Genomic DNA, 24,508 nt, shown 5'->3' on the forward strand with positions numbered 1-24,508 from the left:
GAATACTTATAATTGGAAAAAGTTGTGATCCAAGGTGCAGTTACTGGATTTTTCTGTAGCTTTCAATCACATCTCACAGTCTAGATCATTATATTAAGTTTGGTTCTTGTCTTCATGACAACTGAGCAAGGTCCTGAAAACAAATGTACATAAATATGACAGTAATAACAGTCAATGGATTCAAAATATTATATGGGCCAATCAAAATATGAAAGAAACACCTGATCTGTTAGGGAGTAGCTGCAGTTAAAAACATGTCAAAAAATGCCATGGGAGATGCCTGTTGACTTAAAGGTGGAAAAAAAAAAAATATTGACCTTACATAAATGGCGGCTGGGTCGTATCACGTCTCTCTTCCGGGTTTTACAATTCGTCACGGTGACGCAGGACGCACGTACGTTCACCATACCATCAGTTGGCGTATGATAACAATAAACAACCCTGAAACAAGAGATACGCACCAACAGGACCTGTCGCTCCAATTCGACTCAAACGTACCGAAAACATGAGCTCAGACCACTGCGGACAGTTGGAGTAACGTCTCGTCAAGTAGCGTGGGAGCCTCGTCGGTCCTGACAAAGGATTTTCTAGTTTGGGTGTCCAGCCTAGGGGAGAACTAGAGTTACGGTTTACCCCTTCCTTAGCCCCCTGTAGCTAACTGTGGCTCATTCCTTGTTTTTGCACACTTTGTGTTAGTCTGTTATGCAGTTGCCAGAGGACTGTGATCGCACTCGTTCTCCTCCGCCACCTCTTCGCTCCCTCTCCCCGCTCTCTCTGGCCCTATGTCTCGCTGGCTTTTCCCCTGGTCGGGCTCAATCAAGAAGCGGGCCTGTCGGTACCTCTTGCAGCACTACCTCGGTCATTTTCTGCAGGAACGACTGAGCCTGGATCAACTGGGCTTGGACCTGTACAACGGTAGCGGTGTCATCAAGGAGATCAACCTCGATGTCTGGGTGAGTTTTGACACAAAGGGAGGAGAGGGTGGCTGTCAACTTTCCACCATCACTGAAGCAGTCACCGTGTGTTTTTGTCGGACTCGTGCACCCTTGACTGTTTCGCAACTGCTCTCGAGTTCAACAACAATCTCTAACGTCATGCTCTTAGCCTAGCTCGCATTTCTTCGAGGAAATGCACTTGTGGGAAACACATCACCCCCCACCCGATTAGCTGTGTCTCTCATTAGCGTCTAAACACTCTGAACAGATATATTTCCCCCTGCTATGCTAACTGCACTTCCTTTACTTTATAAGGCTACAGCCCAGGCTGATGAAACAAATATGAAACCTGGCTATCCTCATTTCTTTCACTTTGTATTTCTTCTCCACTTCTCAGTCACTGTTTCCTCTTTACTCCAGGCGGTCAACGAGCTTTTGGAGTCTCTGGGAGCTCCTCTGGAGATAGTGGATGGCTTTGTGAGCAGCATAGCTGTGACCATCCCCTGGCAAGCTCTCCTGACCGATCACTGCACATTAGAGGTTTCTGGTCTTCAGATAACATGTCGACCCAAGTACAGGACCAGTAAGTTTCTGAGTCACACTGTGGGATTGAGGTTGAGTGAGGGGATCCTTCAGGGTTCACCAGGCCCACCCATGCTATCCCAGTTTGATGAGTGTTGTCCAACATCATTTTTGTAAAGAGGAATTTGTCCATGTTTTCCCCAAACTATTCCTGCTGAAGAAGCAGAGATAAGTGTTAAGTGCAATAGAAAAATATGTACACATGGGGATGTGAGTCAGGGTGGAGCGCTCTGAGCATCCAGACAGGATCATCTCACTACAAGTCCAGACTTTGTGGTATTTTAATCAAACTTCTTCTCTACAGCTGTAATTAATAAGTCAATCTACATATTCTTCTTTCAGTTAATTAAGGCTCATTATATTTTTCTACAGGCCAAGGTGCCATAGTTGAATTTGTTGTTTTGTCAGACCAACAGTCTAACCCCCCAACAGCAAATCTTCACAACTGACTAATTAATGCCAGATAGTTTTTTGCACTTTTGCTTAAAAATGTCTGAAATTATTAATTGTCAACTATATTAATAATTAATTCCCTGACAATCTCAAGTAAACTTCTCAGTTCTTGCACTGATCCACAGAAAACTCAAATCTCCATGTATAAATTCTTAATTTTATGTCACACACACTAACATTGGGTGTGTTAAGTGTCCTTTATGCTACATCTCTGCCAAAGCACAGAGAGATAACGGGTAAAAGAGCATAAATGTGATAAAGCATTAACACAGCAGCCCTGAAGTACAGAAATCACTGAATCCAATGTGGTTTTGTTTGCACCCAGGTGGGGGTTGGGACTCCCAGGGCTGGTCATCCAGTATGACCTCCAGCATGCAGCTGGCTCAGGAGTGCCTGAAGGACCCCCCGGAGGCATCCGAGGAGCCGCCTGCCCCATTGGAGGGGCTTGAGATGTTTGCACAAACCATTGAGACGGGTGAGTCAAAGCTTTGTGTGTGTGTCCTCACTTTGTAAACAAGTGACAGTGTCAACATACAGTCAGGAGTAATGTACACTCTGACGATATCAGTGAGAAAGAACCCAGTCTGAACACACACTCATGACTAATGAGATGATTTGAAAGATCAGAGCTAATTAAACTTTGTTAACGTTTCTCATCTCGTCTGTGTTCGCAGTCCTCCGTCGTATTAAAGTCACCTTTCTAGACACCATCATCCGCATCGAGCACCAGCCACTGGACCTGGAAACAGGTGTTGCCTTAGAGGTGCACATTAAACGGTAGGTTGGAGCTGATGTTTCAAGACTGGACTTTTTCTTTTTAATGAATGACCCATTAATTATTGGTCCTCCTTCATGTTTTTGTCTGTGTTCTCTTTGTTAGTACTACACTAAGTGTAGGATTTATACACTTCATTTTCACAGTTTGAAATACTAATGGAAATATCCTCTAAAACAGAAATATGTAATATTATTGGTGCTACTGCTGTAACTGAAACACAGTGAAAGAAAGCAGCTCATGGGGCATTTAGAAATGCAACTTCAAAGGTCACTTTTTTAGTTCATTTGGCAATAATATATTTATAGAAAATCCTACCTGAGATGCCTTTTAATGAATTACACTGCCCTAGAAATACAAAGAGGATCAGCACAGAAGACTCAGATGATTTAGTCTACAAAAGACCTAGAAAGACCTGGCAAAGCTACTTTGTAATTTTCACCCTCATTTTTACCTTTTAACAGAAACTACAGCTTTAACAGGATGTGAGTGGAATTACATTGAATAGAGCTTCCTGGTGTAACTGTGAAACAAAAAAATCATCGTCTTTCATTCTAATTTCTCATCTGGTTTCTTTAATTATGGCATATTGCTCATATAAACTAAGAGGCTTAAAATTGTACCATTAACAACTTGTCAGTCTTCTGTAAGTCGATGCATCATTTAGCAAATCAAATATATTTTTCTTTTAATTTCTGAGCTTGTTGCAGAGAGTTTACAGTACACTCTCCTGGAAACTAACAGTGCTGATTTTTGTGTTTGTGCATTTTTGATGCTTTCCTCTGAGTACATGCTTATTGTGCACCTCTATTGTCAAAGTACACGCGTGAACATGTTTTTATAAATGGCCCATGGTCATAAAGATATAAAAAGGGAGGGGGGGCAAAAACTGAAGCACTTCTCTTAAGCACTTCATCTGACAAAAGCAAAGAATAAACTGCACAGAATGAGCTAGAACTCAGTGGTCAGCATTATTTTTTTTATCTTTTCCGTCATTTTAATACAATCATCCAGTTTTATACCCACTGCTACTTTTCTGCTGTATTTCACTTTTCATCACTCACACCAGGTTGTTAAAATTTCCATGATCAGTAATATTGAAACTCTCCCACATCAGCACTTATATTAGTGTTATGGGAGAGGGGAAGCAAAATGGAGGCCAAGAATTAGGTTTCATCTTCTCTCTGCTCATCAGCAGATAAGGAGAAGAGGCCTCTGCTCAGTTATGAACTTGCTCCTTGGCCTTGTGTTGTCAGGCAGCTTCAGCGTGAAGCTCATCTTAAACAGGGTCAGTATTGACAGGGTCATTCACCTGAACAGGGTTTTATAAATAACTGCAGGCTGAACTCATGGTGTCTGTGAGTGTGACATTGATGGATCAGTGTAATATAGTCACAGTCGCCTTTGCTGTGCGTAACCAGACCAGAGTTAACTGGTTGTTTGACTATAGATCATGACATGTGCAATCATAATTTATTGAAAGCAATTATTTTTCTTAATGATTTAATGTGTTTTCACTCCATTGTTGACATAATATCTTCAATGTTCTCAGCTTCAGTGGTCAATTCAAATCATATGACTCATCGATAGTGCTCATGTGATAACATTATAAGCTCTACATTTGCAAAATGAAGTTAGCTGAGCTGACTTCATGGTCTAATCTCAACATGTTCTCACTCAAAGTCTCTTTGAACATTTTCCTCTTGTTGTCCTGCCCTCTCTTCAGAGCCCTTTCATCCACTCAAAGCAATGTGCTTAATGAGCAGTGACAGCGTTTTTCATACTTTCTCTAGCCTGTGTTTTAGCTCTCTGACTATGCCCAGGCTGCCCTATCTTAGTGGTCAGGTTGTTGGGAGTGTATGCAGCCTGACACCACTTAGACACCATCTGCATTTTTCAGGTTTAACAGTTTTTTCAAAATATTATTTGAAATTCACAGTTAATTTAGTCTTAAAAAGACAGAAGAATAATCTATAGAGGAAACTAAAAATGATCTTAGGTAGAATGACAATGCAATGCCCCCATGTGTAAAACCAACCCCATGTCCTTGGATGTCATTGTTGTTTTCCTGGCTTATTGACAAAGCTGCTCCACATGGCTATGTTGATCTGGGGTCAGTGACCAGAAAGCCCCGCCATCGCAACATCCTGATTTTTAAAGGAACAACTGATCTGAGTCCTGTGAGGCATGTGACAGTGGTGATGTTTATTAAACAGGAAGCTCCTGCTCCTGTTGTCTCTCTGATCATCTGTCCTTAAGAGATCAAGGCACTTGTGATATAACTGTACTTCAGCGATACAGACCTTGGGTCAGTAAATAGAGATAAAATATTAAGTGCTACTTGTACTGACACTGTGTGTCATCGTCGGTGTTTTGATTTAAAAACTGTGGCATAATTTCCCATGCTTCTCAAAATAGACGTTACATTATCTTATACCTGCTTGCGTGCTGCTGCTGTGTTCCTCTCACTTCTCAACATCTGTGCTCTTTCTTACATGTACTGAATTTAATTGTTGTCATGGCACCAAATAAACTGTGTCTGTGTGTGTGTGTGTGTGTGTGTGTGTGTGTGTGTGTGTGTGTGTGTGTGTGTGTGTGTGTGTGTGTGTGTGTGTGTGCGCGTGCATTTGTTTGCTTGATCCAGGCTGGAGTACTTTGACGAGGCAGTTCGAGATCCAGCCAGCCAGACTGCCGTGCCTGTCGACATCCACCAGCCGCCCGCCTTCCTGCACAAGATCCTCCAGCTGAGTGCCGTTCAGCTGTTTTATGACAGCACCGGCACAGTTCAGGTGAAGAACACCATGGTGACTTATTAAAAAATTTGATCATATACTTCATTAATAATTTGGTGTTGACTGCAATTTACTTACTCGACCACTTAATAACAGTGCGATTAGAAACTACAGAAATACATTTACATTTACTGTGATAAAAATGATTAAATAGGTAAAAACTCAAAAGGCTTAAACAACATTCTGTGTCACAGCTTGAGCAGGTCCTAGAGCTGTTGAGATGGATTTGAGGGGTTTAAAGGAGTAATGCTCTCATAATTTGATCAGGGGAAGTTTCAGCCTCTTTTAGACTTTGATAAGTCTCTTCAGTAATCTTACAGTGGCCAAACAGGACAATTTGTTTTCTCTTATGCTAATTAAAGTCAAAAATTGATCTTTGCAGAGTATAACTTAGATTACTCATGTGTAGCAGAAAACAAACAGAAAATAGAAGCTTGTTTGTTGACAGTAGCAACCTAAAATACATGCTTGTGTTAATTTGTAAACTTGGATGAACTGATTTGGGCATTCTTTCTCTTTAAAATTGACTTATTTTGTCCGTGAATAAATGACAACAAATTGCTTGTTAGGATTGTTGGAGGCATTGTGGAACATTTCCTTCCTCTACAAAAGGAGGAAATATTCCACAATACTAATAACAATCCTGACAAAAAACCTCAGTGTAAACTTTAAGGTAACGTAGATCACCAGACATGCTTAGAGATTTGACTTCATTTTACAGGGTCATCCTGAGGAGGGAAGTCCAGATTCAGCCACAGCCAGTGAAGGAGAGGAGGAGGAAGAAGAGGATGAGGAGGAAGAGGAAGAGGCAAAGCCCTTGGCAGCCCCTCCCTGTCCTCCATCTCAGCCACTACTCATAGGAAGCTGCTCTGGTTTCATCGAGACCACTGTCAAGATCAAACAGAACGACATGTTGCCCGGACCAAAGGTGTGTGTGCACGCGCGCACGCGCGTGTGTGTGTGTGTGGATACTGTAACATGCTGAAGGTTTAGTAAATGCAGCTCTTCTCCTTTATTGACTTGTGTATCCTGTCCCTTTCTCTCTGTTCATCAGTTGGAGTTGGATGGGAAGGTGGGCTGCGTCCACATGCTGCTGTCTCCAGATCAAATAACTCATCTGACAGACCTGCTGTCAGCCCTCTGCATAGACACTGGTACACTAAAACAGTTTTAACTTCTGTGACTGAACGCTCCAGATCCAAACACAGTCTTGACAACACTCTAAATAACATTTCAGTGAGAAATTTGAGTCTGAATCTGTGATCTTATTCGCCTCTCTGATTCTTGGATGTTAATAGCATGTGTTTGATTTATCATGGTTGTGATGTCATATGCCTCTATGATTGAAAAGATGCAGATTTGCATTGACTGAAGTTGGCTGAAAGCAGAAACCAGTTAAATTATACTCAGGTCATAGTGAGGCCTGTTATTATAACATGAATAAATAATAATCAAATGGACATTAGCCTTCTGGGTAATTTTTTGTTCACGAATAAAATAGCTTTTAAATGAGAGAACAAATACTCATTTCTCCAGCCTCTGTGCTTGATGATGAGTTGATGTACTGATGTTTACTGTACTTTCTTATGTCTCTAGGAACCAGGAGGTTATTGTGAGCCCACAAGCTTTAGCAATATATAATGTAGAACCTTTCAAATGCCGAGGGACTCTGAACAGATGCACTGAGACACAGAATAATGAGGCTCAATGAGCCTGTGCTGCTTCCTCTGTAGTTCAGAGCTAGAAGGTCACAGACATCTGTAAATTGCCTCATAAATATGAGGTCACGCACTTGGTCTCAATCTGGTTCTCTTATAAACATTTATGAATCTATTTCTCTGTCTTCTCTCCCCCAGAGCCAGAGAGTAAGTGTGGTGGAGTACACAGCCGCCCGTTAGACTCAGACGACCTGCGTATGATCGAGGAGGACCTCAGCAAGCAGCTGGGTTCCAGCCCGAGAGACAGGGAGTGGGACGAAGATCCTGACCTGGAGCCATACATCACTGGCCTGGAGAATGGAGGTACACAGAGCAGCAAAGGTCCACCTCTAATCTGTCTATCTGAGATACAACACAACGTCAGCAGGCCTGCTCCTGAAGGCATGTAATCATGCCAGACCGACTTTATGTGTAATAGTCACATGAAGAGCTTTCCTTCCAAAGTGAAGTATTAATGACTTTAACAAGTCAAAAGATGCTGAAACCATGAAAAAGAAAACATTAAAACTGTTTTATTGGATGGTAGATAATGTTTCTCAAATTAGAAAACAGAAATGTTGGATGATGAAGCATTAACATACGCTTATGTTATGTAATGGTGCTATACACAAAGTACAGGAAATCAGTCTCTTGTCTGGCTTTGTAAAATGCAGAGATGCCTTCTGTTTTCATTTTAATGAAAAACCTAGCTGGATGTGTGATTCTGTTTCCTGATCTGGAAATGATTTCAATACTCCAGCTGCTGCTTTTTTCTCAGTGTCTCTGTACGTTGTAGCACTGAACTGTGTATGTGCATTTTCCTGCAGAAATGTTTTACTCTATGGGTCCTGCTGGGATGAGCAGTAGCGTAACGTCAGTGCGTTCTGGCAGCGAGCTGTCAGACAGTGATATGGAGTCGTCTACGCACAGTCTTGCCAGCCTCACACAGCCTGCAACACTGACTGCACAGGTACAGCCTGTGTGTGTGTGTGTGTGTGTGTATATGTGTGTGAGAGAGAGATCACTGTTAAAGTATTTAGCAGATGGCTGTTGTTGTACGGCTGAAAAAGCAGATGATCCTCCTCCTTGATTTTTGTTTTCCTTGATTACCACAATAAGTTTAGATCCCTAGATAATCAATGCTGGTGTCATAAATTACTACTATTACAGAGAATAGTATTAGTCTTTTTAAGGTTAAAGTTCTGTTACTTTGTTCTCTTTCTTATCAGAGAACAGCAACAAACACAGAACTGTAAATTGTAAATGTACTTATCAAATCACATACAATCTGATTTCCACTTTCCACATGCCAGGGCATGATGAACTGTCCCAGGAGATATCCTGTAGCGGGCTGCCTGTCGAGTCTGCCACAGGCCAGCGTCCGGACCAGAGGTAAAATCATCTACGGTGCAAAGTACTGAACTACTCTCAGAATTATACACAGTCAGAGTAATTCTGCAGTTTAAAGTTTAAATTGTTCTTTACCGTAATTACACCTAAAATGTCCTTACTTAACCATTGTTCTGCATGTTACCACTCTATACACACACACACACACACACACACACACACACACACACACACACACACACACACACACAGGTGTTATCAGATACATCTGAGCTTTCATCCTCTTCACTGCAGGACGTTCACACAGTGGACAGGCAGAGCAGCTGAAGCCTGATGCTTTGTTGCGTCTGACACTCGGTGGGGTCACCCTAACCCTTCTGCAGGAGGACCCGCCCACCAGCCCCGATGGAGCCTCGTCATTGGCCCAGGTGTCTCAGGTGTTCTTCCGGGAGTTGGTCTTCTTCAAGGACAGCATGTTCAGCGAAAGAGACTTCCACCATCTGAGAGGTGGCTTTGCCAAGGCCTGCCCACACTCCCATCTCAGGTAAGACAGATACATATCTTGTCCTTGGTGACTTATAATTCACGTGGACACATCTTTACAGCTAAACTCGTTTTTGCAGAACATTTGCAGATTTGAAGGTTTTTGTTTTGGCTTGCACCATGCCGTATTCCAAACATTGGCTTTCTGCAATCATCTCCAAGCTGATTTGATTCTCTTTCTCATCTCTGCTGTCGTCGTCTATCCCAGACTGACGGGAGCAGCAGTGCAGGTTGCTTGCGAGATGAAGAGCGGGAGACGCCACAGTCGAGCCGTGACCTCTGACCTTTCCTTCAGCAGACTGGAGCTGTTAGAGTGCCTCTGGGAGGACGGAAAGCCTCAATACAGTGAGGTAGAAAATCTCTTTGTCTGCCTGTGTAGCTCTGCAACTGACACTGTAGCTGTGTTCACACTTTAAGACTGTGAAACTAAATTACGTCTCTGTGCCAAGATCTTTCAGATGTTCAGATGTTCACAGTGGTAAAAATGTTTCAGTGTGATCATCTTAATTTTTCTTTTGTAAAACATCATGTTTGCCAGCATGGAGTTATGATAAATATCATGTTTGTAGGACAAAAAAAAAAAAATATGAGTGTCCAGTGGCCCGATGGTTAAAACATGTACTGTATCTGTAATGTCCACAGTTCAGTTCCCTGCTCATGTCATCCTCCTCTCTTTCTGCTATTGTTTCCTGTTTCTGTCTGGATTGTTAAATACAGGCCAAATCCCCCCAAAAAAACACATGAATTGTGAAATGTTTGACTGAAGTTATTTTGCCACAAAGTAAAAGGTGTATCAGATTTCAAGCCAAAATGAAAGTGACACAAATCAAAGCTGAAATGTCAGATGATATCATATGAAACCCAGCCTGTTGTCTGAAAGTAGTTTATGTTTGTTGTTCTCTCACCAAACTGATAAGGAAGACTTGAGAGTACAACGTGTCTCTGTGTCTCTTTCCAGCTGCTTCAGTTCCAGAAATCTGGTTTGTTCACAATTGGAGCTGCAGCCAGACCATGTGCCCAACTACACTACAGCCTCAGTGAAAGACACCTGCGCAAGGTAAACATTCATATACACACACACCCTGAGAGGAGAGTGCAAAACCTGTCTTATCTCAAAGATTAAGTATTTGTTTTTAATTCATTTTCAGTTTGGGCTTGTGTAAAGTACCTTGTATTTCAGTGTACAAACTGTGCTGTGCAAATAATGTTTGGTGGTAAAGTAGTTAAGTGTTACAGTGTTAAAACAAGGTCCTAACAAAGAGGTGAGGCAGTGAGGTTTGACAAAGCCAGTGAAGCATACAGGAGAAAATACTCACATTAAAGATGACTACAAATGAAACAAGTTTAAATAGCGAAGCAGCGATTTATTGCAGCATTATTTCTTGTTTTCCATGATACTATCATAGATAGAAAATGATATGATAATACTTTTTAATGTCATGTTTATTGTCAAAACAGATCATGTTGTGACAATGTTAAAGACAAGTAACAAACTTTTTTGTTCTAAAGTCCTGTATTTTTGTCAGTATTAAATACCTTAAATTTTCATGTTCATAAAAAAAATCTATATTTCTGTTTGTTAACAGCCAGTATTGTATCCTTAGAACAAGAAAACAGCTTTGAAACCAATACAACAGCACACTAAAAACCTGGACTGTGACAGTACCAGTAATCATAAGCATACTGTCAACTGTGTCTAATAAGATGTACTAGAAAGATTTATCAAGGAAATGTTTCCTTTAGAATAATATACAAAAAATATATAATAAATCAAACAGGAGTAAGTGACTGGATGATGACATGATGACAGTCATTTATCAGTTCGGATACATCAGTCTGTCATGTCTTAAACAAAAGTTTTATGTGCATTTTGTGTGTGTGTTGCCAGGGTAAACAGCGGGTGGTGCGGCGGGACAGTGTGGTGCGGGTGGAGCTGGCAGAGCTGAGTGCCGAGCTGGACCTGGACATCATCAGTCGCCTGGGGAGCCTGAGCAAAGCCTTCAGTCACTGTCCCACACAGACTGCTGGACCTGGACTCATACAGGTTAAACAAACAACATTTTGCAGAAATACTGCAGCATCATAGCAAGTGGATAAAAACATTTACCAGATTGTGTTTTGTATGCTGTTCACTGATTTCACTTATTGTTAGTATTATTATGGTTTTGAGCCATTCTCCTGTACAGCAGCCCTTCTGTGTCATAAACCAGACTGTGCACGGCTGAGCAGAAAAGCATTTTAAGAAAAGACATACAATATAATTTTGGTAGAAGTAATCCAGTTTGATTACGCAGAGTCATGGATTTTTACGTCAGCATGACAATGGGAAACCAAAAATAAACAAAGCTTTCTGGAAAAAGCTTGAAAAGGTCATCTGTCATGTCTGACCATTCATATTTGTGCTGACACAGACATGAACAAAACTAAGGTATAAGAGTAAATAAGCACTTCCTCTGTAGTCTTCAAATTGGCCTTAAGCAGCTCAGCTCTCTAGTAAAGCTCCTCAGTGGTCAACAGTAAACTACTAAATGACTGCCATTAAGTATAAACAGAAGACATTTCTCTCTTTGTTTCCTCTCAGACCCAGAGCACCGAGCTGTGCTCCTCCTTCACCCTCCTCTCCCCACACGCCATCCTCAGGCTTCGTTTCCCCATACCCGACCTGCGGCCCCTCCCCAAGCGCCGACCTCCGACGCAGAGGGCGGTGCGGCAGGAGACCTTGGTGCTGGAGCTGATGGAGCTGGAACTGAAGCACCAGGAGGCCCCGGACCTCCAGGGCGGCCAGACCACTCCAGGACAGCCGTGGGCTCCCTGCCTCACTCAGCTGCTGGAGGCCTCCTTCACTGACCTGCACGGTGAGAACACACTCCTGCTTATATTACTGTAGTTGTTTTTACCAGGTGTAGATCCATGAAGAGAGCAAACAAAGATAGACATATCTGCTTACATCTACATTTTAATGTGTTTCAAACCATTTATTAAGTGTTTATATGCTGCTTATAAATGATAAATAGGGGAACTTACAGTTAATACAGAGCAGAGAGCTGATGTGTTGTGTCTCACCAGGGTCATATGAGGGCTGGGAGGGCGGCTCTTTCCCCTGTATCAGAGTGAAGAAGAACCGAGACTCTCTACCCAGGTGGGTCGAGATGATCATGAGAAGAGTTAGATACAGATGTCATGAAAGCACAAGTGTTGCACTACCTGCTATAATATGCTGCAAATCAGTCCTGTCTGTCCTCATGTTTCTGTGAGCAGGATATCAGTGCATGTGCGCGGAGGTGAGACTCAGGGCCCGGCAGCAGGTCTGAGCGGGATGAACTTGGGCCTCATGAGGGACCTGGGGGCTGCCTTCTTTGAAAGTCACTGTGAACTCAATGACAAAATCAGCTCTCCGTTCTCCTCCAACCGCACCATGTTTGAGACCGAGGAGGTCAGGGGAAAAAAAAGACACATCTCATTTATCAGCCATCTTATCAACATCCTGGATCCAACTGACTCTTCCTCGACTCTCCTCCGTTTTTGTTTTAGATGGTGATTCCCGCCGACCCAGAGGAGATGCGTCAGTTTCAGGCGCAGTGCGTCGCTCAATGTCAGTGTGCTGTGGACATCAGCCTGCCGCTGGCCTACATCCTCCTGCCCAGCAAACAGGCCTTTCAGAGCATCTACAACAGGTACGTCAAGAGTAGGATCAGTGCTGTCCGCCAAGCCAAGTTATCTTCAGGGTCAAGTGTGATCTTTATCTGCCTTTAAACATCATAGATTTTCTTGACTTTTTGTGTTGTTGCTCTTCTTTTACATTGGTTTTAAATCCTGCATCAGAAGTAACATTCATTTTCTTCACCCATCTCTTTCTCCATAAGGATCAACAATGATCTGTTGATGTGGGAACCCCCTCCCCCTCCTCCCCCCTCGGCTCACAGTCCAGACCACAGCCGCCATCGTCACGACGAGTTCCAGCTCTGCAAGTCGGCCTTTAGACTGGGTGAGTTTGACACATAGGTCTGTCAGACACATTGGCAACCAGCCTGCCCAAACATCGTTTATTAATCCAGCAGCTTTTGTATTATATTTGGATATGGACAAGGTTTGCTCTTTGTGCCATAGACTCAGATTCAGAGGAGGACGAGCCTCAGTTCTACTTGGCCAGTGAATCAGCTGGGAAGACGCCTCAGTCAGCTCCCCGCCCCAACCACAACCTCAGCCTCCTCTCCCTCACTGTGATTATCAGCAAAGGACGCCTCCAAGCCAGAACAGACAAGAAGGTGAGCCAGGTGGCTGCTCTTCATAGTAGCAGGAGGACACTGAATTTACTGAAGGCACTGATGGGTTTAACTGCATCAGGTCTTGAATACGTAATCTGTTCATTTGTTTTCTTTAAGCAAACATGTTTTTACACCCCTGTTTGTTTTATCGGATTGTTCATTCAAATCTAAAATTCTTGTACCTTTTCATAACCATTTCCATTGTGTTTCATCGACTCAGGAGGACCAGAGTCACGGGGAGATTGTGCTTGATCTGGAAGGGGGGAAGATATTCAGTGTGGCGCAGCACCAGAATGACCCGAATCTCAACTTCCTGTGTCTGGAGAGCAGACGAGTGGAGCTCTACCACCAAGGTTTACATTGTTACGTTGTTTTCAAACATTTAATTGCGGCAAAATTAATATTCTCCTCTTAAAGGATGTTGATTTAACACCAAGTAGAAAATATTAAGGTATCTTCTGGGTCACTAAGCACTTTTTTATTTCCTCCACACCACTGCAGCTGTAGTAAAAGACACCCCCATCCCTCAACGACTGGAGATGCCCAACTTCACTCCTCCAAAACACCTGGACCCTACCATCTACCCCACAGAGGTGGGTGTTAGCAGCGTGAGTGGCCGGGAGGGGGAGCTACAGATGTTATCCACAGCCATCAAAATCACACTGGACCTCCAGAGGAATGTCAAGGTACGTCCTCCTCATGCATCTGATTTTTGGTGTTGGTGTCTGTTTGAAATGACTTAATATTTGTTTCTGTGTGTCCTTGTAGGAGTTTCCTAGTTGCCCTTCGACTTCAAGGTGCCACCATGCGACATTACATGACGCAGACCAATCAGAGCTGGCATGAGCAGGTGAGAAGCAGCACAGGCTGAAAACAAGTCGTGTTACAGATCATAGAGACTTCATAGTATTTTCTAGTCTCACATTGTTCTTTTTTTTAAAGTGCATCAACTTAATACTACTTCCACTGTACTGTCTGTTCTTACTGTGTACACCTTGTACACAGTATCACTCAAGGAACCCAGATTTGTTCACCTGTATACTGAGTACTGTATATTGAGAGAATGAAAATGAATTTCTACTTTGACCTTGAAATGAAAATGTCCTAAAACACTTAAAACAGTTGCATTTCCAGGTATTTTTATTATTTCATTTCTAGGCTTTTTGAAGTGTTACTTCACACTTACTGTAAAAGGCTGACAAGGCATCAAATATTTGAAGAACAGCTACAATAGAGGGAAATGGCTGAACAGTTTTCAGCTGTCTTACAGAGAAGTGACAGATTAAAAGATGTTGTGAGAGTTAAAAAACAGTTCCTCTCTCTAGACCAACATTTTTGACATTCCATATTCATACAGAAATAGAAATGTGGAGAATGTGAAAACATGTAGAGTCAAGAAGGAGGGAGGGAGAGGGAGATACCAGAGTACCGCAGAGTCCGCTTTATGTTCTGAATCTGGGGTGCAGCTGTTGCTTTTATTAAACTAGGAAATCTTCATCATCTTAATGCTGTTTGGTACATGATTGGCGATTTGGAAAATATTGTGAATAACTCATGTAAATGTGGTTTAGAAATAGTGGGGACTATAAAATACAGTTAATGGCAGAATAACTCACAGGTTAATCAGATACCACAAACTTATTACACAGAACAGACAAATGGCGTCTGAGGATTTTTCCATCCAGACAGTAAAAAACATTCAAATAAAATCCAGAGAGCAAGAACACAGATGACGTGACCAGGAATATTATCCTGCCTGTACTGGTAGCCTGCTTTCCCTCACAGTGGGCCCACAGCTGTGATTTAAGAAGAAAAAAAGAACAACCCTCCCTTTCTCGTTCCCAGAGATAATAAGTATATACTATTACAGTATAGCTAGTGAAGTATGGTTTAATACAACAAATTGAAAAACCAAATAGACTTGCAGACCCATGCTGTTTTTACATCAAAGGCAATTTGTTCTGTTCTATTTTCCATTTAAAACATTTGGGTTGTGCCTATGTTGAAATCAGATTAGCTGGATGAATTTAAAATGTTCACTGTGTCTCCTGCCAAGTGAGTCTGAGTTTGTGTCTGTTTGTTCCAGCTGGTTGACTTCCTGGATGTCATTGATGATCCCATCCTGGGATACACAGCACCTGCCGTCATCACTGTCCTCCACACACACCTCGCTACCTGTGCCGTCGACTACAGGTGTGTACCTGGAGAAAAAAAGGTTTAGATTTAAAATGCAAGTGTAAGCAGTGCCTTTCTCTTTTTTTCACCCTCCTCCTCTGATTTTCTCTTTGCCAGACCTCTGTATCTGCCGCTGCGAGTGTTGTTCACAGCAGAGTCCTTCTCTCTGTCCAGTAATATCATTGTAGACACTGCCACCTTCCACCTCAGGTACAGTTCACCACCAACTCAACATCAAGCGTGTCCATTAAATTAAACACATACTGAAAACATTTTAAAAACACAGTAAATGTGTTGTATCACATTATGTGAACTGGTGACTCACAGTGAAAGATCTCTGTGTAAGTTGTGTTTTTGTTGCGTTGTGGTCAGATTCATCCTGGATGACTCTGCTCTCTACCTCTCTGACAAATGTGAGACTGACACCGTTGACTTGAGGAGAGGTAAGACACATGATACACATCTGTATACTCACAGAATAAGTGTTTTGTTTTAGCACTGGCCCTTGTGTTGTGTTTGGTTATTTGTAGCCCCATAAATATATCTAGGACGTTTCAGTCTGCTCGTGGAACATGTTTCGCCACTGAGGAAATAAATTCCTGACGGGTCACACAGGTGTCACAGAGTGTTATGCTGACAAAAGCAAAAAGAAAGTCATTGTTGTAAACTAGTGTGTTAGGACATAAATGATATACAACATCAAAGAATATTTGTTACATGAGCTGCACTTACACATACCTTATCAATGCTGGAAACTTTTCCAACAGCACGAGTATGATTAATATCAGCTATTAGAGGATAAGAGAACACTTTACTGATCCCCAGGCAGGGTTGTTAACCACAGCAGAAAGACAATATAGATAAAAGTACAATAAAAATACAGTAAGAGCAGCAAATAGGCAAACAACTGTGGAAAACAACAGCAGTACATACAGTGCAGAGGGATGCAATATTTACGGAGAGAGTTAACAGCAGAACAACTGTATCCACTGGATAATGCTGATTCTCTCTAAAATTATAAAATGTAAATTAGAAAGGCCACTTGACTTGTTAAAAATGGTATCCACCATTTTGTCTTACATGTCATGGCCTGTACCATGGTTAGTACTAGTAACCTCAAGATTCAGTGTCAAAATGAGTTGCACTACAGTACAATCCTTTCTGTTTCACAGGGACTTGCAACACTGTAGAATATTCCCTTTTCAAAATATACTTTATTATGACCAAACTGGCTCCTTTATCAGGAACAGAAGCAGTGAGAAATTGTGAACTTTTAGTCTCAGCACCTGGTCATAAAATATGTATATGTTTTGAACACTAATTACTCAAATGAAAACCACCCTGTGTCTTTGTGTCTCACAGATTACGTGTGTGTTCTGGACATTGACCTGCTGGAGCTCGCCATCACCACATGGAAAGGCAGTGATACAGGCAAACTGGTGAGTGTTCACCACTATCTGTTTACATACCTGTTTCCTTCACTTACACTCTGCAGCCATGAAGCACCACAGCAAAAAAAAGGCTACCCCTGCCAGAGAAAATGTGAATGTAAACAAAACATTATAATTTAGTTCAATTTCCTTCAAAAACCACTAACAAGCAGAGGCCCTGTTTATAAATATTTGTTTTACCATAATGAAGTTTCGCTGTAATAACAGCTTCAGACTTGAGACCTCCAATTTAAGACGAGGATCATTTTTCAGTTGGACATGGAACCAAAACCAACAAGGCGACAGTAAACATGTTGTTCCTCAACAATGATGCAGCCGTCGTTTTAGCCAATCAGTAACAAGGTGGACAAATGTGCGAAAGGTCAGTTTAAAGGTGGTTATATAATGATGCACATATTCCTATTTTTTTAACTTTATTTTTTGTTTTCATTTTTAGTTTTTGTCTTTCTTGACATTATTTTATGTTTGTTAATTATTTACGTCTCCCTTTTATTTGGTAAACATTGTGCATCTGATTTGAAGTGCAGATGGCCACTGATGATGATGTCCTATCATGGGACATTTGTAGGGTCTTGTATTGGTTGTATCAAACAGAAACCAATTTGTATCACTGTTAGAAATAGGGGTTCTGGCTAATGAGAAACTAGAGGTGCAAAATCATTATGTTGCTGTTTTTTGACTTGTAGTTGTGAAATTCTACTTGTACATGCTGTTTTTGTGAAAATTAATGCAAACTTAAGATAAATATTATACACAGATTTTGTCAATCTGATCATCTCCCCATTCTCCCTCCTTGCTCTCTGTTACCAACCACTTAAATCTTTTATGTCTTCTCCGTCTCCTCCAGTCTCAGCCTCTCTTTGAGCTGCGTTGCTCCAACAACGTGGTCCACCTCCACACCTGTGCTGATTCCTGTGCTGCCCTTGTCAACCTGCTGCAGTACCTGGTCTCCCAGGGAGACCTGCACCCTCCGCCGCGACACACCTCACCCACTGAGATCGCAGGCCAGAAATTACCAGTAAGGACGGTGTACAACTTAGATGTTTTGCATTTAGTTTAGGTGACTTAAAATAAACTTAATTTGGTAGATGTCAGACATCAGAAGTAGTCACAGATAACAGTACTGTTTAGAGTTTAAAGTCTCCTGCATGTCCTATATAATGAAAAGTGAATGGATGTTCAATTTCACATTAAACTCAGTGGTGTAAAAATGCCATGAAACTGTCTAACTGTGTGATATTATGTCTTGTTAGTTGTCAGAAAGTCCTGCTTCTGTGCTGCCCTGCCCTCCAGCTGAAACTGCAGAGATCAACCAGTACGACCTGGCTGATGCCTTAATTGACACGGAGAAGAGCCACCGAGAAGAGAGTTTAGATCCAGGTGCTGCAGAGTTTGTCTCTCTTTTCTTTACACATCTGATCACACCAACAGGAAGTGCCCTTATGTATAAGCAGAGGACAGAAGTGGTGTAATTTACAACTGCATGTGTGAACCACATGTGCTCAGGAGTCTTTTAGTCACTGTAGTAAAAGGTGTGTTTCCAGCACCAGCCTGACACTTCTTCACATGATATGTGACTCTGCTGAATCCTCCAGGTTCGCCCTCCATGCCGAGAGGCTCGCCTGTCTCTGTCTACCTGTTCCCTGGTGAAGCCCCGAAGCGCAGCCCCTCTATCCTGCAGGGGGAGGACTCTGAGCTTGATGGACTGGTTGCCACAGCAATGGAGGCTCAGGCAGATATGATGTCAGAGGAAGGCTCAGAGGGCTCCACCGACAACGACGACTTCTGCATCCTGGAGGCTCCTGGCATGGGCATTCCTGTGAGTCTCTCTCCCTGCGTTTATGATCCTCTTTTGTCTTTTCCTTCCCCATTAGCCCCAACATGACTCCCTTTTATATTTTTAAACAAAATATCCACACTTGGGATTTGTTACAGCCCAGGGACGGGGAGCCTGTGGTGACAGTGCTGTCCCAGGGGCCTATCAAGGTGAAGGACAGCCACTTCTCTAGGCCCAGAGGCAGCTCGGACCTACTCCGAGCTCCCAGCCGCTTCCCGGTGCCCCAGAGCAGGGTGGTGCTGCGGGAGATCTCTGTGGTCTGGCATCTGTATGGGGGCAAGGATTTTGGCGGCAAGCCCATGTCCATACACGCTCAGCAGGCAAACAGGTAACACACAAACACACACAGGGCCACATAAAACACCTAAAACTTGCATACATTGTTCAGTTTTCTCCATCACGCTTTCACTTCCCCTGTCCTCCTCTCCTCGCAGAGGTCGTTCAGTCCCTGCCGGTGTTCGCGGATCCCCGTCTCGCTCCGTCGCTTCCTCACGTCCCCAGAACTCCTGGCGGTGGGCAGGAGGCAGCGGCCGTCAGCACTCTCTGCTGATGGAGATCCAGCTCACCAAGGTACAGTGGTGGCAGCACATTTAGTCAAGTGCTATACTTACTATAGGTACCATTCTGAGGTACGAGCACTTTACTCAAGTGCTTCCATTTTACTTTATACTTCTACTCCACTACACTACTTTTTATTCATCTACATTTATTCGACAGCTTTAGTTTCTAGTTATGTTACTGATTAGGATTCTATTGTTTCGTCCTCCAAGGTGTCCTTCCAGCATGAGTCCTACCCGGTGGCAGTAGCGGGGCAGGACGGGGAGGGTACAGTGGCACCCGTGGTCGGAGTTGGTCCCGGCGGCGAGCAGCCCCTCTCCAGGCAGGTGTTCATCGTCCAGGAGCTGGAGGTTCGAGACCGACTGGCCTCCTCACAGATCAACAAATTCCTCTACCTCTACACCAGTGAGAGCATGCCCCGCCGAGCCCACTCCAACATGGTGAGACAGCAGGGAGGCAGGGAGAGGGAGAATGTTATTGATGTTATTGTGAATTGGAGGCAGGAGGGATTAGGGACCTGTCTGTGGGCCCAGCAACTGAAGGTTCCTTTTATACCAGGATCACTTAATGAAAGACAAGATATTGATTATGTGATTATATATATGATATTGATTGTGTGTTTTCTTTCTATAGCTGACAGTGAAAGCCCTGCAGGTGTGTCCAGAGTCTGGCCTCGGCGGTCCAGAGTGCTGTCTGCGGATCAGCCTGCTGCCACTACGACTCAACATCGACCAGGTAACTCCAGCACCTGGAACTGAATACTGACAGCTACTGTGCATCTAGACCCGGTCTCAGTCAGCGTAAACAATGCCCAAATGTGTCTGAGTAAAGTGCAGATCTGCAGTGGAATTCTGTTTTCATTTTCACTTGAAGTAACTGACTCTGATTTTCTGTTTTGAGTTTTATTCAAAGTTTCAGCCCTGGAGGACACAACAACTCCTGTTTTCTAAAATAATTTTACATATTACTGTAGCAATCTGAAATTGCCATTCATACCAGGACTAGAAGTCAGAATAAATGAAAAGAAATTGCCAAATAAAGCTCTTCCACACATCACAGAATTTTTTGTGGTGAATTATTGATCATTTGGCACCATTTATTCTAACAGAGGCTGGTAGTTTAGACTTCTCCTGTGAGCTCTAACCAGCCTGTTTTTTTCCTATCTCCTGTCCAGGATGCACTTTTCTTCTTGAAGGACTTTTTCAGTAATCTAGCTTCCTTTGTCAACCCTTACCTGCCCGTGGACCCTGCGACTGAAGGTGAGCTGTCTTTTCTTTGCTGCACATTTCATCTGTTGTCTTTCATGTATCATGTTTGTTTGAATCTAATTTTGTTTAACAATTGATTATATATTTTAAGACATGCAGTATATATTCTTCTATATTTTATTTTCAGTGAAGGCAGACCCCTCCCAGAAGGCATCTGAGGAGGCAGAGGCAGCTGCTGGTCTGGGCCCTGACCTCACAGCTTCTGTGGAAACTACCTACAGCGAGCAGAGCTCCTCCTCTGCTGGCTCCACCTCCTCCTCTGACCAGCCAATCTACTTCCGGTATGTAGACACGAATTCACCAGGGGGCACCAAGGGAGTTGCAATCAGAGCAGAAAGAGGTTTTTCTTTTGAACAATAAGTTCAAATGTGTCAAAACTGTAACCTAAAAACAGCACATTGCCTAAAGGTGAGTGAGTGCACTCTGCTCGCTGGTCTGAGATGAATAAAGGTTTAAGTTATTGATTAATAATTTCTCTGTCCTTTTCAGGGAGTTTCGTTTCACCTCTGAAGTGCCTATCTGGCTGGACTATCATGGCAAGCATGTCGTCATTGAACAGGTGAGACAGTTCATCCATTACCTGGCCTGACCAAAAGCTTAGCATACAGAAATCTGTAGGATTCGTGTGTATTTGATCAGGAAATGATTTTCTCACTCCTTCCGTCTTGCTCTTTGTCTCACAGGGAACGTTTGCAGGGATCCTGATCGGCCTGGCCCAGTTAAACTGTTCTGAGCTGAAGCTAAAGAGGCTCTGCTGCAGACACGGGTAGATGCACACACCTCTCTGCCAAAACAAACATCTCCTTGGTTGCTAGAGATACATTACTGTCATCTGAGAGAGTCTCTCTAATTTGCAGCTGGCCCTGATCTGTTCAGTGTTCAGCAGTGTGTGACCTTCTGAGATCATTATGTTTGAGAGTTCAGTCTCTCAGTCTTTCTTCTCCATCACTCCCTAGTCTCCTCGGTGTTGACAAAGTGATCCAGTACGCTGTCACAGAGTGGCTGACAGACATCAGGAAGAACCAGCTGCCGGGCATTCTGGGAGGCGTTGGCCCCATGCACTCAGTTGTCCAGCTATGTGAGTTGATGCAGCTTGTGTCTGCTTCAAACACACTAGTGTCAGCTTAACATTTCTATGTTCTTTATCCTGTGTCATGTCTTTGTTAACCCGCTCTTTTCCATCTCTTTGTGTTTGTCCAGTCCACGGAGTGAGAGATCTGTTCTGGTTGCCCATAGAGCAGTACAGGAAAGATGGACGCATTATTCGAGGTCTCCAGAGGGGGGCAGCGTCCTTCGGCACCTCAACGGCGTCAGCTGCTCTGGAACTCAGCAACAGGCTGGTGCAGGCCATTCAGGTACTCAGACTGGTGTCTGTGAATTCAAGATGTGCTTCATGAGTGCCAAAAAAATTGGTGTCTCTCAGTCAGTTCTATTTATATCTTTACAATCTGTACAACATACTCTCTCCTCTCTTGATTCGAATGAGGAAAACTAACTTCTGCTATTTGCACAGGCCACAGCAGAGACGGTGTACGACATCCTTTCTCCGACACCTCCCCTGAATCGCTACGCCATCACCGAGGGCCGGGCACCCTCCACCCGGCCCCGCAGAGCCGCCCAGCCGGCAGACCTGCGAGAGGGCGTGGCCAAAGCGTATGACACCGTCAGAGAGGTGCGTCCTTAAGTTCTCAGAAGTGGTTATGGAGCCTTATAGAGAACAGAGAAACGTCACGTGCACTCAAATTTCAGTTTTCTCACTTTCTACTGATCTGGTATCAACTGTAACTGGGCTGTCGACTTCCTGCAGTGATCTGATCATATGAGAAATCTGGTTTACGTAATCACAATCAGAGAAATCAGATTTTGCAGCTAAATGAAGCAACTTCTCGGTCAGGTTTCTGATCTGTGTGTGTTCATTCTCTCTTCCTCCAGGGAGTGATTGACACGGCTCAGACTCTGTGCGATGTAGCATCCCGCGGTCACGAACAGAAGGGCCTGCCCGGTGCCGTGGGTGGCGTCCTGCGGCAGATCCCACCCACCGTAGTTCGACCCCTGATAGTGGCCTCCGAAGCCACCTCCAATCTGCTCGGAGGCATGAGGAACCAGATCAAACCAGATGCCCGGAAGGAGGATTTCCTGAAGTGGCGCACGGAGGACGGCCAAGAATGATGATGGCTTTTTGTGTCTGCGTGAGAGAGAGAATGAGCGTATGTGTGTGTGAGATTAGTGAGATTATGTTTGGGAAAGTTTCAGCTAAGGGAGCGCATCCTGAGGTTTGAATGTGTATTTGCATGTGTGTATGGACTAATGAGAGTCAGTGTGTGCTCCGATGCAAAAACCAAGCAACGACTAACTACTACTGCAGTTACTGACACTCAGTGTTTTATGTGGCTCCATCACACATGGACAAACCAGATTTCATCCTTCCCTTCTGCATTCAGTGAGAGCTTCCCTCATATTCCTCCTCTCAGTAATACATTAGTCCTCAGAGTTTCTGTGCTGTCTGTGCAAACATATCATCATCACTCTCTCAATGGGCTTAACTTTCAGTCCAATCAAGGGCAGTAAGACTTATCACTCTCAAGGTTTTCATTGTTGGTAAAGACTCAGATTCTGGGCACTTCACATACTCTGAACTGTGCTGCTTTAAACTGTTTGTAATTTAAAGTAGAGATTTTTGGCACAAGTTTACCCACTTTATATGGAAGCAAATATCAGCTCACCTTTACTGGGTGCAGTGTGTGATGAATTGAAGTAAGGCACCCCGAGCTTTGGTCTACTCATTGTTTCCATAGTGAGAAAGAGTCCTTTGCTAACACCTCCAGATGTTGGCAGATGGCTTCCATCCATGACTTCTCGACACCACGCTGTGTGACTGGTTCAGCTTCAGCCCCTCTATGCACCCACTTTTCTCAGTGCTGTCGTTTGTGCCATAAACCTTGCAGAGTGCCCTTTTTGACTAGTTTGTGTTGCCTTCCTCGATCCTGCACCCTCCCTTCTACAAATATAACACACGCTGGCTCATATTGATACATAACCTGACTGAAGAGAAACACCGGATCACACGAAGCCTCTAAGTTCTGTAGCACATTGGACTTTGTGAAAAGTCAAGTGGGACTTAAATTGTTAATTGTTTTACAGATTGATGTCAGTCAGTGGCTCTTCTCTCCTGCGTTACAGCTCATTTGTGCTTCTGTTTCCACGAGGAGTTTAGGACCAGGATCTGGGAACTGAATGAACATCCTCTGTCCTCAGAATTGCTTCGCCCATTTCTTTACTTGGCTTCCTGCATTTTTTTTTTTTTTAATTTTATGTTTATTTGTTTTTTATTTTGTTAAAACATAAGTATTGTCATACTCGTTTTCAAAATTAGAGTTGAGAGGATGTGAATCTGGTGACAATGGAGCAAGCATAATTGGGGGTTTGTGATTTAAAAAAAGTTTTACATTTTTATCCTTTTTCGTGTAATAAGTGTAAGGGATACATGTCCCTGTGTGTGTGTGTGTGTGTGTGTGTGTGTGTGTCTGAATGAGAGGGTGTGTGTTTGTGTGAGCGCGCATGATGCATGTCTGTGAGGGTGACAGGCTGATGCTTGTTACACCTCTTGTGTGTAATTACTATTTACTATATCATAAACTGTATGAATGACCTGTATAATACAAAGACAAGAAGTATACAAAATTAATACAAAAAATAAAAAAATTTGAGTATAAAAACTGAACAATGACTTTGACATTTTTAAAACACAAATCAACATATTGTGCTACTATTGGTGAAAGAGAAAAAAAGAGAAATAGGTCTGGGCTCTTATGGATTAAGAGGCTATT

At 43.1% G+C, this 24,508-nt stretch overlaps 1 protein-coding gene across 1 annotated transcript; it reads left to right on the plus strand.

Annotated features, from left to right (window-relative positions):
- The first annotated feature begins 63 nt into the window (after positions 1-63).
- Positions 64-24,405, plus strand: atg2a (autophagy related 2A). The gene is made up of 42 exons (XM_018660318.2): positions 64-953; positions 1,356-1,518; positions 2,296-2,445; positions 2,645-2,747; positions 5,390-5,534; positions 6,259-6,465; positions 6,592-6,691; positions 7,394-7,558; positions 8,062-8,204; positions 8,548-8,626; positions 8,879-9,128; positions 9,336-9,477; positions 10,086-10,184; positions 11,016-11,171; positions 11,709-11,982; positions 12,194-12,266; positions 12,386-12,560; positions 12,659-12,801; positions 12,991-13,112; positions 13,235-13,392; positions 13,613-13,745; positions 13,894-14,077; positions 14,161-14,242; positions 15,479-15,585; positions 15,685-15,777; positions 15,940-16,010; positions 16,930-17,006; positions 17,866-18,036; positions 18,272-18,398; positions 18,614-18,837; positions 18,954-19,183; positions 19,290-19,425; positions 19,626-19,853; positions 20,047-20,148; positions 20,588-20,672; positions 20,809-20,962; positions 21,171-21,240; positions 21,365-21,447; positions 21,638-21,759; positions 21,882-22,036; positions 22,195-22,353; positions 22,614-24,405. The coding sequence occupies exons 1-42, from the start codon at positions 783-785 to the stop codon at positions 22,848-22,850; spliced, it is 6,048 nt and encodes a 2,015-aa protein (XP_018515834.1). The 5' UTR covers positions 64-782; the 3' UTR covers positions 22,851-24,405.
- Positions 24,406-24,508: the final 103 nt, after the last annotated feature.

This window comes from Lates calcarifer, linkage group LG8 (genome assembly GCF_001640805.2).
Source record: "Lates calcarifer isolate ASB-BC8 linkage group LG8, TLL_Latcal_v3, whole genome shotgun sequence".
In the NCBI taxonomy this organism is placed as follows: Eukaryota; Metazoa; Chordata; class Actinopteri; family Centropomidae; genus Lates; species Lates calcarifer.

Excerpts from the sequence above, each read along its gene's own strand:
- atg2a (XM_018660318.2), top strand. The coding sequence starts at position 783 with ATGTCTCGCTGGCTTTTCCCCTGGTCGGGCTCAATCAAGAAGCGGGCC. Across the intron at positions 1,519-2,295 it reads TCGACCCAAGTACAGGACCA|GTGGGGGTTGGGACTCCCAG; the intron begins GTAAGTTTCTGA and ends GTTTGCACCCAG. Across the intron at positions 8,205-8,547 it reads CTGCAACACTGACTGCACAG|GGCATGATGAACTGTCCCAG; the intron begins GTACAGCCTGTG and ends TCCACATGCCAG.